The sequence below is a fragment of the Cryptomeria japonica genome, chromosome 10, assembly GCF_030272615.1.
Source record: "Cryptomeria japonica chromosome 10, Sugi_1.0, whole genome shotgun sequence".
NCBI classification, from domain to species: Eukaryota; Viridiplantae; Streptophyta; class Pinopsida; order Cupressales; family Cupressaceae; genus Cryptomeria; species Cryptomeria japonica.
The window spans coordinates 364398589-364415727 of record NC_081414.1 but is presented as its reverse complement, the minus strand read 5'-3'; the positions used below and the strand labels follow the sequence as shown (position 1 = coordinate 364415727).

Sequence of the window (17139 nt, the reverse complement as noted above, 5' to 3'; positions counted from 1 at the left end):
AAAATGAGGATCTAGGAGATATCTGGACACCAATGAGGGGGTTTGACATAGTGCTTTACCACTATAGAAAGAGGAACAAGCCAAAACCTATTTGCAACCCATGGGCTTACAACATTGGCAAATTAGCAGTCCCAATCTGTCTTCATGAATATAGATTTAATGACTGCATTCATAAAAAAAACTATGACCCAGACACAAAAATCATCAAGGATGCCGCTAGGCAGATATTGTTACCCATCACAAGGGATTTCATGTCCAGAGTATTTGATTTGGATAGAACATTGGACCAACCCATTGACCCCACAATTCTGACTAATGAATACACCAGGCTCATAGATACAAATAAAAGATGAAGATTGCCCATCCACAGACAGAAAGAGGGAAACAAAGTGATATTTTTTTTAAGAAAATGAAAACCCTCCCTTCGGGCTAGACCAATTTGAAAAATATTTCAGGTATACTTATTATGCCATATGTCAAATCATGAGGTATGAAGTCGATGTTCTGATGGATGTGGTACCGATGGTGTTGGTTGTTGATGTGCAAATGCATGATGCTTGGTCGTTCAATTATGTGTCTTTAATGGTTGAGGAGAGATTAAAAGGTGACTCTAAAGAAATGCATTTCAAAGATTATTTTGTATTGATGCACATGTTGTTATATGTAGGACAGGAAAATAATTTATGGTATGATAATCTAAGAGTCATAGAATATGACATACAGGGTTTGAGGAGACTGGTCCAAATATGGACAATCGTGTGGGATCAAAGGTGCCCATGGTCTCAATACTTGTGCTTTGAAGAATACTTTGTTCAGCCCATACTTAATCTTATTGGCCATCCTTGTACCTATACTTTATCACCTAAAATAAAGAAATTTTTGAGACCCAAGGACTTTGATGAGAAGTCGGCAATTAACCATAATTGGAGAGATTGGTATGCACTCAATGACTGCACCAACATCAAGGTATTTGGATTTGAGGGTTCTCCTTTTCTATTACCAAAAAAAGAACCAAATAGGATTGCTTATTTGGAAATTGTGAGACAACTAGTCGAATCAAGCTACACCCATTTGGGGATACATGGAAAACATTCCCTTATGCCAAGCTATTTGTCTTTTGGTAAATTTACAGTATTTTCTACTAAAGGTTATGAGTCAATTAAAGATAAATTAGCCTATTATGGCATGACACTAGGAGAGCCGAGGGTGAAATTTGACCCTGAAGGATTTATCTGCCAAACATATGCAGAACTTGCGCCCTTATGAGCATGTGCCGCTAGAAAATGATGACTTGATTAGGAATTTGGATGAAGGACTGACTATGGATAAGTTAGAGGCCTACAATAAGGTCTACAAGGCAGAAGAGTGGAGAAGAAGCCATGACTTATTACAGGATAATGCTTATGATAGCATTCAAGATCCAATTGCCCGTGCCAATGAGAAGATTGCTCACTTAGATGATATTCTAGAAGGAGTCCCTCCAAGTGTGTTTGAAAAGGATGAAAGGAAGATCTTAAGGAGAGGAGCACAAGCAATCACACCTCCCATGTATACATTGCCACAACTCTCCCCTTCAATTCAGAGTTACATAGGAGATGTCAAAGAACACGCCCCTTCTCATATTCCTCAGGAGAAAGAAATAGTACACGTAGAAGACGAGGATGACAAGGAAGATGTCAAACTGCCTGTAGGAGAGAAGTTTGTTTTCCGATGATGATTTTATTCATTCTCAAGAGTTTAAAAGAGTTGGAGAAATTACTCCACGGAATGAACCTAAACTTCTTGCTAAGCTTCAGCATGATGTGGATCATGATATTGCATCCATTACCCTTGAAATAGGAAGACAATTGTTACAAGAAGTACTCATTGTCCCAGGATGGAACATGAGCTCAACTATGTTATTTGACAGCTTCGTTAAAAATACCGACAATGAAAAGATATTGCTTCATCGTGATGAAGACTATGTATATTCAGGATCAAGTTTTTACCCTGAGGAGGAGAAACTTTTGCAGTGGGCCCTATTTCCAAAAAAACAAAATGTCGATTCTGGTAGAAACTGATAAAGTTTTTGGACATTTAATGGTACAGAAAGTAGGAGAAATTAACCCTTTGGAAATAGTAGACCTAAACGTTAATGTTGCTCAGTTCAACATGGCCCAAATGAGACATGTTCAAAGAGAAAGAGACAAATGCAAGGCCACCTTTGGAAAGGCAGAGGAACTCCGGCTGCAACTTGGAGGATAAAATTAATCTCATATGAGGAGTTCTCATATGAGCATGAACAGAAAATTGCTATTGCCTTGGAAGACACCAACTATTGGAAATACAAAGCAGAGAAATTTGAGAAGAGGACAAATAAATTGGAAGAACAAGGAAAGAAAACTGTGTATAATATGATGGTTGATTTGCTCACACATAGACATAAAGAGATGGTGCTTCATGCTGATGAATATTGGAAGACATATGCAGGAACATATTGTTCCTTCCAAGAGCATGTTAGGTTAACTGAGCGCTTGAATGAGAAAGTTGAGAAAATGAAAGATCATGTCACCGCTGAGATACGTAAGGAAGCAAAAAAGTTAGTAACAAAACACAAAGAATACTATGAGGAATTGTAAGAGGATATGGCCCAGTTGGATAAGGAGGGTGCAGAGAATCTGCCAACGGTCCTAAATGGAGAAGATGGAGAGGTCATGCCACAAGAGCTCTGGAAAGGACTTATTGGCGAGCTGCCCAAGGCTTTGAACCTAATCGATGATGATGAACAGATCTTGCATCATATGAAGGTGACCACAAACAAATTCTACTGAAAGGATTTCACTATGAGGCACCTCATTTCAGAAGCCCACACATATATGGATCAGGAGTACATTGATCATTTAGGCACGGTCAACTTGTTTTTAGTTAGGAATTAGTTTAGAACCAGTTATTTCATACCTTTTCCTCAAAAGAAATTGTTACAAAAAACTAGGGCATCTATTGAAACTTACTCTCCCACATTGTGCAATCGACATTTGAAGGAGCCCAAAACCCAATGTGCTAGGAAGATGAAGTGGCAATAGACTTGAAGCCACCTCCGTCACTAGCGATTGTCGATACCAAGTCACCTCTCTCTACATCTTCTCTACATCTTCTCCATCTCTTGTTGTTTTACTCCCTATTTGGATTTCCATAGTTACTCTTGTACAAGTTTTATTTATAGATGAAGTTAACCAAGTTTTATTTGTTAAGTTCCAAAAAATATATTTGCAAAGCAACAATTAAAATTTACTATCAATGACATAATACACATCCATTTTGAATGAAATCTTGGAGATAATTTTTCAAGGCCAAACATCAACATAACTTTTAGTTTTCAAAATATAGGGCACCAATCAACCGTTAACAGTTGCAGACATTTAAAGTGTGCAGTTTTTCTTATGATATTTGTTTTCCCCATTCTTTACACATGAATGAAATATCCATTTTAAGGACCAGAACTAGTTATTTTGCTAATTATCGATTTACATCTTATATAATTGTTAATTCTTAGAGGAATGGTGTCATAAAATCAATTCAATTAAGAAAGTGACGTGTATATATGATTTGACTTAAAAGTCAATCTAAAGATTGTCTTGCAAGCCTTGCATTACAGAAAAATGAAAACACATTCCATGTCAATTCATAGTATATACACATAATAGACTTGACTTTTGAAATGACCAATGCCTGCAATGGAAATATAGGTTAAAAAACACCATGTCCAGGATTTCCAAAACTTGTAATATTAAATTTGTAAAACAATAATGTAGTGTAATTTTTTATTTGTAATTTGAAACATTCTTAGTGCTGCCACAAATATCGTACCAAATTTTACTATTGTCAAACCTGTTCAACTCCACCATTGTCTAACATTTCTGTCAACCATCCAAAGGTGACACGAAGAAGAATCGGAAAGCAAAAAGATTTCAGCTGAAGTTACTTTCAAAATCCCCAGCTAGAAGCAGGTTAATTTATAATATCTTTGTACTTTGATGAAAGGCTCTTCAGTTTGTGAGTTTTATACTGATTTCCTCATCCATCCATCCGTTTCCCTCGTGCAAATTCCTTCAACTTGCAATTGCAGATTTTTAACAGTTCTAAAATACTATAATGAAAATTATAATATATGAAAGATCAATCTTTTGACATGAGAGGCATATTATCTTCTATCCTTACCACATCCTCTTGTGACATGCTGGAACGCTAAAAGGATATTTGCAAATGAAAAAGCAAATCAATCTAATGCCATTGATTTTTGAGTTTCCATGCTTTCTATGTCTTCTTGTGTTAGCAAAGTCTTTTTCCCTCCACTGCCTGCCTTGTCATATGGTTGAGCCATCTTCCGCAAAAACTGATTTTGTTCACATCCAAAGAAGCTCGTGTTAGATTAGACTTGAAAACTGATTTGCAAAATGAAAATATCATTTACTGTGCCCACATTGAAATATCATAATTAGTAAAAGACTCATTCACAACTGCCTAATTTGTTTGACCTCGAGATTACCCCTCAGATCAGCTGTCTCACAAGAACCAAGCTAGCCAAGTGAAGAAGAACTCAACAATTTTATCCATAGTTACCAGGTGACTGAGTAATACTGATACAGGGGACGGACAGGTACCAGTATGTCATTCCCAAAACAAAATAGGGACGGGTACTCAGATGGCAAAAAGAGTTAAAAGAAAAAAAGGAAAAAAGAAAAAAGATTTATATACAATTTAAAGTTAGGGAAAAAAAATAATAAAATGGACATGCAACTTTAAAGCATGTAAAAAACTAAAAGGTTTATAAATTAGGCATATAACATTTTAAATTATCTAAAAAGAAGTCAATAAAAGAAAAACATTAATTACATCATTTTATTATAATCATCGTCATCATATTATAAATTAAACTTTAAACCATAATCAGTTAGAGATGGCAGACATACTGAAGGGGGAGTGCCATTATTTTAAAAAATTATAACATAGTGCCCACGGATGACTCTTTCACTCAAAGCGTGTATACTTCTTGAGCCTTATTATTATTTCTCTTCATACTATTACCTCCATTATTTTGATTTTTTATTATAAAAAATTTAAATTAAAAAACTAAACATTCTGCTAAAAAACTTGTAAATTTTGATGTCACAAATAGAAGATTACACATCTGTTAGTGTACTTATTTAATTATTTTAGCTTTTAACAACCACATATCTGCACTATAGGAAAAGCCAATGTAATTTATATGATATATCCAAGAAATCTCTATTCAAAGTCTCTAATTTTTAAAGAGATGCTTCTAAAAGATGTATAGACACAAAAAGAAATTCCATTTAATATCTCCAGATGTCTGGAGACATCCCCACATGGGTCTCTGGGATGGTGACACTTATAATACAAGAGACAAGAACCAAAGGTTAGGGTACAAATATCTGGGTGACTTCAGTTTTATCCACTTTGGTTTTATGATTTTATCCAATATCGTGCACAAAGAATGATCAAACAACAAACATCACTACAAAAAAAAAATAGATGCTACCTTCACATGTCAATCCCGCCAGAAGTCTACCTTTATCACAAAATGCAGAACATAATTTAGATGCTCAAAGAAAAGAATGTAATATGTAGGTTCTGTTACTTCCCAAAAATGCAGGTCTACAATCCTAGAACATTTCTTACCTTCAGGGTCAACCATTTGTCGTCAAGAAAGTAAAACAAGAGTTCTCAACAGATTGAGAAAAGTTTAAAGCCACCTAACAAGAGTGCATAAACTCTCTTGCACTTTGGACTCAACTAAACCCACGAGGACATCCCTAGAAGTGTCCTTAATAGGTTTTTATAAAATGTAAAATGATTGTAACAATCAACAGCTATACCCAAATGTATATTTGAAATTTTGACCCCTATATTTGTCACTCGGTCGGGACAAACTAGCTGCATAAAGCCTCTAATATAGCTGATTACACCTTGCATATCCACCAAAAGGTAGCAACAGTATTTTGATCCCTTACTATGTTACCTGGGGACGCATCCTTGGGCTTAAATCCCCCGTCCCCTTCCCAGGGGTGTTTTGCGGATGCAAGGATGGCCAGGGGACGTCCCCCCCCCTGTCCCCAATATTACAAAAATTCAGGGAAACGTCCCAAAAACTTGGGAAAGACAGTGATGCCCCCATCCCCAATATGGTTGGGGACGTCTGTGACATCCCCTAACCATCCCGGGGACAGCCAGCCGTCCCCCTTTTCCCAGCACAGACCAGCTCGGTAATAAATTTCACAAACACTCAAAACTCGGTAGTGTGTAAAAAAGTGGTTGCAGGTCTGCAATATTGGACTTTTCACTAATATGAAAGATAAACAAGTCTGAATCATTGCCAAAAGCACTCAGAAATATGAATAACAACTTGGAAATGAGTTTCACAAACACCCTAAGCTTGGTATTGCATAAAAAAGTGGTTGTAGGTCATAATAGTAATGGAATACTAACAAAATATCCTCAAACGAGAAAGAAACAACGAACTACATGCAAACAACTGCTGGCATATTGACAATGAATTTTCAATTATGAATGCATATTGAGTATTGACAATGAATTTTGAACACAAATGTGGTATGTTAAGGTTCTATAATGTACATATACATGCTTCATCCATGTTTTCATATGAATATAATGTATATATACATTCTTTATCTATTTTTCATATGAACATTTAAGATTTCCCTATATTTTATATAGCTGCCCCCTTTGCCATCCCCCACCGTCCCCAAAATTGGCAGAAAAACTTGCCGTCCCCTGCCGTTCCCGTCCTGGAAACTCGGGGTAACATAGATCCCTTAAGATAATTTTGTTTATGACCTCATACATGGTGGCAAGGTGCAGACATGCTAAGCATGATCCATTAATAATTTAACAGTCGGGTTGCTTAATATTTGTTCCTTGGTTTATAACATCGAATCATGAACATCATGCACTCTTTAATCTACTCCTGCAGTTAACAGGGATGGAGGTGATTAAAATGATGGATTGATCGACACTTCACCAATGTAGACTAGTGCCTACTCCATTGGGCAAGTAATTCATGAACAACAAAGAGGAAAGAGATGCCATCAAGTGAAGGATTAAGAGAACTAGATTTCATTTACATGCAAATCAAATATTGTATTCCATGTAGACATATTTCACAATTAATATCTGACCTACAATAACCCATATCCAAGAGAGAAAACCAAAAGGCATTTGTGATGCATTAAAAACTATCAATCTTCATATAATCTCTATTACAATCACCCCAGCAAATGTTGTGAAAGAAAATGCATAGCTATGACTATACATTCCCCTAAATCATTACAAACTGCCATGGAGATATACTAGTACATGGAAATGTCCATTTGCAGGCCCTTCCTACTTTCACCAGATGCATTCTTTCATTTGCAACTCAAACTGGCAGCATTTGATACCCTAGAATCATCTGTAGAATTTTCCTGCCTGGAGAACTGACTCAAAGACCAACCCTTTTAATGTAAAATGAGTTGGTATTTACAGTTTCTTTTCTTAATTTCAGGAGTCTAATTTAGATGTGAGGACATTGGGAGGGCATGGAATCCATAGGTGTGCCATGTGAGAGGTGAGCAAATCAATGGAACCAACACAATGAGCATCAAAGAATAGACTCGGGTCCAATTGTGCGGCTGGAACTTCGACAATCACACTAATTGCACTATGTTCAGCCATGCAATATCCATTTTGATCTTTATATGGAACTATGCCATTAGATTTAACAATGAGACTTCAAGTGGGAATTAATGATCTAGTGGTTGCAAGGTCAAATTTGCTGCAATTGGAGTGATAGGCAAGCTGTGGATGTACGTGGCAAAGAGTTGACAGGGTTTTAAGGTCTAAGAGGGACTTCAGAACCAAGTTTAGGAGTGCAGGCGACGCAAACTAATCCGATGGAAGAAATGAGTGAATGGATGGGAGTTGAGGGGTGAAAAGGAACTGGGAATCAGAACTAAGCGTGGAGGTGCAAAGTTCATGAAAAGACTTGTCCTCATTTTTGTTTTCAAAAATGATGGATCATTACATAAATTTTTTGTCAAAAAATGAAAATTTTACTCTGGCACACTTCCTAACGCAGAATTTCGCCTTACCCTTGGACTGGACTAATCCTCAGTCCATCCTCAAACCACGTTTCAAATTTCATCGCATTCTGAGTTCGTTTGCTTTGTTTTTCTTTCAATTTCGGGTTTTTCCTCCTTGATTGCAGGTGGGAAATTTTCCTTAAGTTGCAAGTTTTAATTTTTCCTTTGTTTTAGTGTTTGTAGGGAAATTTTAAGTTAATTACAAGTGCACTTTATGAAAAATAGAACTTGCAACTTACTTTTTATTTCCCCCTTGTTGCTTTTTGGCTTTTTAAGTCATTGTAGGAACTTTTTGAACATATTACAAGTGAACTTTAAATTATAAAGTTAAAACAAAACTTGTAATTCATTTAAAAAGTTCCACTTAAGTGATTTTAAGTTATGGTAGGGGTTTTTCTCCTCCATTACAAGTTTTATAAAGTCAATTTAAGTTTAATAGGGATTTTATTTCCTTATTCAATGTTTTATTTTTAAGTTATTTTTGTGACTTGTTAAAGGAATTTTATTTTTCCTTTACTAGTGTTTTGTTGAGTTGTTTAAAACTTGTTAAGGGAGTTTTATTTCCCTTTTACATGCATTTTAAACTACTTGTTTGCTCTCACAAACCTAATTTTGCCTTGTGCATGAAAAAGTGAACATTTTTAACTTGCAAATGGGTTATAGAAACCCGATTTCTTTTGTTCTTTGCATTTTAAACTTGTTATTCTTCCTCAAGAACCCAACCAGCTATAGAGGTTGATTTTGTTGAAAATTTCCAACGACTTTTGTGGAGAGATTCAAGCAGGAAGAAGGCGTTTAGGTTTCATTGCTATTCCCATGCATCTTCAAACTCCTTTCATGCCATTTGGAAGACGTTGTTGCTGGTTTTATGGCGTTTTGACAGCAAACACGTGTTTTCGAAATACCACGATTTGCCTCATTCAAATGCCACAAATCTTACCTCTCCTAAGTCGTTTTGGCTTGTCTTGCCTAGGCGTGGAGGTTGGATACTTGTCTTGACCGATTCTTCATGCGTTGAATGGGCGTTTTGATCCATATGGCATTTTTTCAAAAACATGGCTAGGGTTTGGAGTGTGTTTGTTGTCTATTTAAGAGATTTTCTCTCTTCTTTCAAGGATTGCTTCTTATTCTTGGGAAATCGTTTTGATTGATCAAGGTATGTTCGCTTCTCTTTTTCTTGTTTTCTTTTCTTGTTTTTGTTTGTTTTAGTTTCCTTGGTCAATTTGTATATATGTTAGTTTTGTTTTGCTCTTTTGCCTAAAATCAGTTTTGTGAGAGATTTTCCCCTTTGTTCCAAGTTTGCAAAGCAATTTGTGAATTGCATTATCTTTCCCCATTTTCCCTCTTTGCTTGCATTCGGGATTTAAAAACCCGATTGCAAGTGAGATGAAAATAGTTGATCTACCCCTTTGGTTGAAAAATCTTAACCATCTTTTGATGAAATTCCAAATTTCAAAGTTGGAAAATGCTCATCCTTTCAAAATCAAGTTTTTAAAACTTGATTACAAGTTGAAAGTTGTTCTCATTTTCATAAAGATGATCTTCCCAAAATCTTCCCATTTTCATTCTTACTCATTGCTATCATCCATATATACCATTCCCGCCATTTCCTACATGTCAAAATCTCATTTTTCACCCACTTCTTCATTTTCTTTTTTACAAGTACACTTGCATTCGGGTTTCAAAAGTCCGATTGCACATTTGTTCTTCCCCACTTATATACTTGTAAAACATTCCCCAAGATCCGAAATTGGTCAAAAGCCAAGTTTCAAGCATCCTTATTTATTTCCCATCTTCCTATCACAAAGTTGTGAAGTGCAAGGGTTAGAATTTTTCCCATTTGAAGAAGAGAAGATGATAGTTGCAGCTGATCTTGATGTTGCTTTGACACTTTTAAGCCTTCATCGCAGCGTACCAAGTTGTTCCTCAATGTCAGATTTACCATCATCTTCTGTTCCAAAAAAGATGAAATGCAAATTTGATAAGTACCAAAATGAAGTTTCTGCTTCATAAGATTCCTCTCCTATGGATCATATCAAGGATACGGAAATAGGGCATGTTGACATGTCAGATTTCATCAAAAGGGTGGAAGATCTGCAAGATAGTAATATGCAGCGACTGTTGGACAGCCACATTGACCATGCTTCTTCTTTTCCGGTGGCTACCCTAGAACCTGAGTTTGTTCTTGCTTGTCCTCACCATTTTGATAAAGAGACAAGAACTATCAGAAATGATGATGGGGAGGCAATATTTCGTCTTGATGCAGATACTATTGACAAAGTTTTCAGAATACCATCAACCCCTGTGTACATGGAGATTTCCAAGGATAGTGCACTTGATTATTATGTCAAGAGGGAAAAGGATTGCGAACGCCACATTAACAGGTGGATCCATGAGCCACAAGCTGCTTTCACAAGATGGGCTAAGTTATACTGTTGTGACTTCAAGTGGGAAATTGGAGACATCATTACTCTCCTCAATAGGATGTTGGGTCTAGAGCATTCTAATGTTTTTGAACCCTAGATGTATCAGTTTATCATGTTTATAAAGCAATCCCATCACATCTCATGGGTTGGAATCATCAATGATGCTTTGTGTGAACAACTTGCGGCAGTCCCTTTCACCATGACATTCTATATGAACTCATATCTTGTGTATCTAGCAGCATCACTTAGACACTTCCCTAGACTTTCTACCAAGGGTGATCGCTCGCTTATACTTGTGTGGGAGTACTATGATCAGCTACCTTTGAGACCCAGTAGATTACATTTCAGGAGGGTTCAGAATGCATTCTTTGGTTATTTCATGTGTCAGTTTGATAAGACTCTAAAGAATAGAAGAGTATCAGACGAGGCATGGGAAAGAATGAATGAATATGGTTGCTTGTTCCTTCAATTCCCGACTTTCACTTATATGAGAGTTGGATGTTACAGTGGGCAGTCGTACATGCTTCCTAGATACTCAACTGATAAGATTATTCTTATTGAGTTGGGAAGACAGATCATGGTTGTTCATGCATATCAATCTTTCAGGCATAAGGTTGGGATGGGGATTTCTACAACTAACCCATTGAAGATTGGCAGGTACTCCCTCCTTACATCCACCAAAGCCAAAGCCATGGAGACTGAAATGTGGGAGATAACACTTAAATGGTTTAAGTCGAGCAAATTTTGACTACCGAGGTATGAAGGAGAGAATCAAAAAATCTTTTATACATGTGCATCGGATAGAGGATATCTAGGTGGATCTTCATATAGAAAAGGAGGTTCATAAGATGGATTATTGTAGGCTCACCCTTGAGCAGATTATTGATTTGAACCTAGTGGACATTCCGCAAGGAATGATTGATGATGGGAATGTGCTTGATCCAGAATATGTTTCACATAGAGTTGATAAAGCCCCACTTTCATTAATTCAGCGGTCACACAAAGAATGCACTTCTATTCTTGAAAGATTTCAGCCTATCCTAGCTAACACCAACACTTGGCTCAAAGGTAATGGTGTTAAACTTATCAAGATCAAAATTGGTAAGGAAGATGACTCTACAGGACCCCTTGGTCGCAGGACCGAGATTCAGATAGATAACAAGGAAGGTGCATCATCTTCAGGCACCAGAATTAAGTTGCGAGTGAGTCGGGCAATGGTACTTCCTCCTGAAGAGACGACAGTTCGTGGGAAGGAGAAATCCCAGCTTCACATTCATGTGATTGATCCTGAAGAACAAGAGTCAGATGATGCTCCTAAGTCACCAGATCCGGAGTCACCTCATGAGGTCCCCTCAATCCCATGGAGCTACCTTTATCTCCTCCTGACACAGTAGTGGATGAGTCTCCTCAGAATGTCGTTCCCATTTCAGCAGTTGAGCCACCTCTTGATCATCAAGAAGAGAGTTTGCTGGAAATCTTCGAGGATACTCTTGCATGTATTCATTTGTCAGAGATTGATACCTCTACTTCCGGCTTTAAGGAGTTTATGAGACAATCCTCATGCCCTTTGGTTACTGAGCAAGCCATGGTTGCTATCCAGACAGATACTTCCCCCAGGATGACCACAGTTGTTCAAACAAAAACTGCTTCTCCTCTACTTTCAACTTCTACTGACGGAGAACTAATGGCTTTACGTCTATGGCTCAGTTCTTTCACTCCCAAGAGAAAGAAGTAGGAAATTTCTCCTGATGTCTTTGATTATTGACAGCTTAAGCAATCTAGGCCTAAGGTTGCTAAAAGGGCCAAGACAATCTCAAGGGTAATTATTGACAGCAAAAAGATGAAGGTGGCTGAAATTGTTGAACCTCTTGTAAACAAGCCACATGAGGAGATGCAAGTTGCTGATTACAAGGTTACAAGGGTAGAGTTGGGTAAGCAAACACATGAAGTAGTCAAACATGATTCCTTGCAGTCCGTAGCTTCACTAGTAAAATGATATGATGAGCTTCTAGCCAAAATAACAAGCTAGAAGAGGAGAATAGGCAACTTGTTGCAGTTGTTCAAAAGATCACCAAATTCGCTAGTGAAGGGAGCAATCCTTCAAGTTCTTCCGGTCCACAAGAATCAATTCAAGGAATTGAGAGAGCTGCTCAAAAGCTACAAGCATTGGAATCTTGGGTAGATCAGCTTCATGATTTGTGTGCACAGGTCTTGAAGGAGGTTTTTCAAATGATGATTAAATTGAAGACCATTGAGGAACAATTGAACCAGGTTTCTGATACTTTCAAACAGAACTTGGGAAAGGTAGAAGATAGCCTGACAACATGGCTCAAGATTCCTCAGCAAAAGTTGAGTGTTATTCTAGAACATCAGGTTATTCCTTCGAGGGTTGTGTATCTAGAATACCAGGAGCTCTTGGAGAACAAAGCCCTTGTTCTCAAGTCACTTGTTGAAGACATTGATGATGCCATGAGACTGCGAGTAGAAGTATTTCAGGATATTGTTTCTCGTTGTGAGAAATCTTCTTGTAATATCATGGATCGTAATGGGGAATTATTATCAGAAGAAAGGGTTCTCTCAGATCTACAGTTGAAGATTCATCATGAGTGGAAGAGTGAACCATTTTCAGTTGCATCTATTCAAGCTTTGGTTACATACAAAATCTTCTTACAAGAAATTCAGTCTTCATTTGAGAAGAATAATGCCACAATCCTTCGTTGCAGCGATGTTATTGTCAAAACCATGATCGTGGCAAAGAATACCCATGAACCGAATCCTAATGAGCTGCAAATGATCATCTAGAAGTTTGAAGGATTCATGTCTACACATGCTGCAACCTAAGTGTTTTTCAACACTTAGTTGCATTTTCAGAATTGTAATCTCTTAATTGTAGTTTCTCTTTCAACATGTTTACTTGTAAGAACATTTTGTAAATTGCAAGTCAAGTCATTACTTGCGCTTTTGTAATTACAAGTAGACGAGATAGAAGTCAATTTAGAATAGGACTTGTGACTTTGAATAAATCATAGTTAGTTATTGAAAAAGTCTTGGTGGTTGAGAGAATTTCTCAAGTTAGTTAGGATTCTCCCACCTTTTTTTCAAGACTCCTCCCCTATAAATACTTGAGGGGGTCTATTGTAGTTTTTACCTTTTGGAAAGCAAGCAAAAAATCTGCTAAATTTGCAGCAAAGAAGTCTTTGAGCTTTTATGTGTAAATTGAAGAATTGAAAGGAATAGAAGATTGCTCAAGTTTTAACTCTTTGTGCTACATTCTTGAGTTTGTGTTCCATATTATCTTTATTGCAAGTGTTTCTTAGAGAGCTTAATCGAATTTGATTTGCAGTTTTTGTGCTGCAAGTATTGGACGTTAATATTAATTAGAGTAAACATTCTTCTAGGAAGAGCTGTAAGACTTTGTGCTTACACTTGTTCTTGAAAGAGATTAGAAATAGATTTTGCGATAAGAAATAGTTGTGAATCTTTGAGCTCATACTAGTTCTTACTGTTTTGTGTAAAAGAGAATAAGATATTTCAGACTTTGTGCTGCTATTATTTGTTCTTGATATCATTAGCATAGAAAAGGGTAGATAGGACTTCACATATTCAAGACTTTGAGCTTGATATTGTTGTCTCGTCCCGAAGGAAGTGACGAAAGTCTTTGAGCTTTCAAGAAGTTTCATTTCCTTTCTCTCATTTCATTTCAAAGGTTGTTACTATTGTTTTGCGTTAAATTGCTATCACTTTTTTGTGGAGAGAAAAGGATATTGGCTTTCTTGAAAAACGAAGAAAGATTGTTGTTCCATCCTATTTTAGTTTTAGTATTAGATAGGTAGGGGGAGCCTTCCTTTAATTAGGAGAGTATCATACTCACACACTGTGGTTGAAACCACAATTTTGTATATTTTCCCAAGTGTACAAAATTTTCAACCAACAAGATTCAAGGTCTAAAAAAATCTCAAGAAAAAGGGTCAAGGCAAGGATTGAGTCATGGGAGCATAGGGGAAATGCATACCAAGATTGAGAGAGGAACACAAACTGAGAGCAAGATGACCATGAGAATTGGGTTCGGAGAAGGAATCAAAACCGAACCTAAAAAGGGAACATGGACGAGGAACTGAAGTGGAGTGGGGATCAAGTCCCAAGAAGAAAGAGGATCATGGAACAATGAGGAGCCAAAACGAAGTCATGCAATAGGACCAAAACTTGAGGCAAGATAGAAATCAAGAAAGGATGTAATGTCCCTTTCTTGGATCTCCTTATACTTTGCCCTAAGAATTGGGTTCGGAGAAGGAATCAAAACTGAACCTTAAAAGGGAAAATGGACAAGGAACTGAAGTGGAGTGGGGATCGAGTTCGAAGAAGAAAGAGGATCATGCAACAATGAGAAGCGAAGGCGAAGTCATGCAATAGGACCAAAACTTAAGGCGAGATAGAAATCGAGAAAGGATATAATGCTCCTTTCTTGGATAACCTTATACTTTGCCCTAATTCACAAATCCAAACAGAATAAAGAGCATAATATAGTTAGAAATATAATCCTTACTAAAGGTGTGGTGAGTCTGCTTAGGAACCCTATAACCAAGTTCGATTATAAGGTTCAACCATAATGAGGATTGAGATGGGAGATATGATAAGGTGCCCCAAATATCCCATACCCTAGACCCAAGGGAGGAAACTCTGTCCCCCTTGGCCTCATGCAATCCTTAACCATTCTCATGAGGTGGTGTACCTAGTGAGGCCTGTACACTGTTCCCCTCTATCATAACATCCTCTTCTCCTCTTTTGATTGAGGATCCCCTCAATAATTGATCAATATAGGGTTCATAGAGGAGACTGCAATAGGATGCCTTTAAATGGTCCTCAACCCTAGGCCCAAGAGCGGAAACTCTGTCCCCTTGGCCTTATGTGGTCCTAAACCATTATCATGAGATGCTGTCCCTAGTGAGGGATCTTCTGCCGTTTCTCCTCCTTCAATTCCCTTCCTCGCCCAACATGATCTATTGCAGCAGATTGGGAATCATGTTTCCGCCCATGTCTAGTATTGTCAAGTGTATAGGTTATACTAGCATATAAGAATTTACGTACTTAATTCTGCATACAATCGATATAGATACACATATTTATTACACATTAATTTCTGCATACCACAAGGAATTAGAATATTATGGCTCAGATCAGATCTGATTGCTATCTATGGGAACTCTTGCTGTCCCTCCATGCACATTGCATACCATAAATCTAGAATATTATTGATTGTCGATGAATATGGTTCAGGTCTGGTCCTCTTCATTAACTTCTCTGAACTCAGAAATTAGAATGATGTTTCCATGAATGGTCCTTCTAATGTCCACCAAAGACTTGTTTATATATCCCTCAACATGCCTCTTCACCCAACAGTCACATCTCTTTGATTAGGTCGGCCAGCATTAGTTTAATAATTATTATTTATTTGTTTTGATCTCATCTCAAAGGGTGCGCTGCTTTGTAATATGCCCTACGTCAGCCCTAACTTCCTTTGTCCTAGTCAGCCTTCCTATCGCAAATATTAAATACAAATAAACCTAGGTCAGCCCTTAACTTAGGTCAGCCATATTTATTAAAATATTAATATTATTTTTGCCCTCTTTCTTTGAACACCTAGGGTTTAGACTTATTGGGTGTTAGGTTTGATATCATAGCAGGGACATGACAAAGGAAAGCAATCAAAGACTGAGAATTGATTAGGGACCACGGTGCAAGGGTCACTAGGGACTCGGAACTACATTCCAAGGACCTTATTCTAAGGGATTCGCACCCAATGGAAGAGACACATAGAAAGATGGTGTAAGATCCATTACCAAGTATTTAGATCAAACTTGCAGCTGCAATGAAATGATTCAATTTATGAATACAAAATACCACCACTTCCACAAATTTATTATATTGACAGTCCATTAAACAGTTTATATGTAATCCATATGAAGAATTTATGTCTGCAATTGTTTATGACAATTTGTCTAATTGTTTTGGATCATTTTTTTTACATTACGAATTCAAGTTCAACATTCATTAAAAAATTAAGGCATTATATCATATGATTGTCATTTATTTCAAATTAACTGAAAATAACAATGCAGGACGCTACATCTTGCTGCTCCAAAAAATAGAGATATATATAATTTGCTTTCTGACCTTAACTTGGCTACTGTAGCTTTCTAGGAAACATTTCTGCTAATTAAGATAGCATGAAATTATAGCCTTAGCTACTCCAAATAGTTGTGCCCCCAATTGAAAGTACCTTTAGCTGCAATGGTGGAGTGAATGAGTCCAAACAAGCATCAATTGCCTTTTAAGTTCCAATATCGATCCTTGCATATGCTCAATGACCTGTTTGGCAGATCCCACACTATCCATCAACCTCTCCTTTGACCTTGACAAGGATCAAATGTAAACTATTCAACATCCAATCAGCATCCAATCAACACCATCACTTCCCTTTAAAATTGTGTGGATGTCACCATTTAGTTTGGCACCCTTATGGAGTAGTACGATGCTCCTTATTTGAGTATGTCAGCACACTAGCAACGGTGACTCCT

General features: G+C 37.2%; 1 protein-coding gene across 3 annotated transcripts in view; it reads right to left on the bottom strand.

Annotated features, from left to right (window-relative positions):
- Nucleotides 1-3745: 3745 nt before the first annotated feature.
- The window catches only part of LOC131079979 (general transcription and DNA repair factor IIH helicase subunit XPD), a 163106-nt gene continuing 149712 nt past the window's right edge, over nt 3746-17139 (bottom strand). The window contains exons 12-13 of one of the 3 annotated variants that reach the window (XR_009114101.2): nt 4198-4372; nt 3746-4092 (exon numbers count right to left, since the gene is read on the bottom strand). Coding sequence is in view for 1 of the 3 variants with exons in the window: in XM_058018029.2 (XP_057874012.2) it covers nt 4256-4372 (117 nt within the window). In the remaining 2 variants the exon portion in view is untranslated. Of the gene's footprint in view, nt 4373-17139 lie in introns of all 3 variants that reach the window. The other 2 variants (XR_009114102.2, XM_058018029.2) reach the window with 2 other exon arrangements.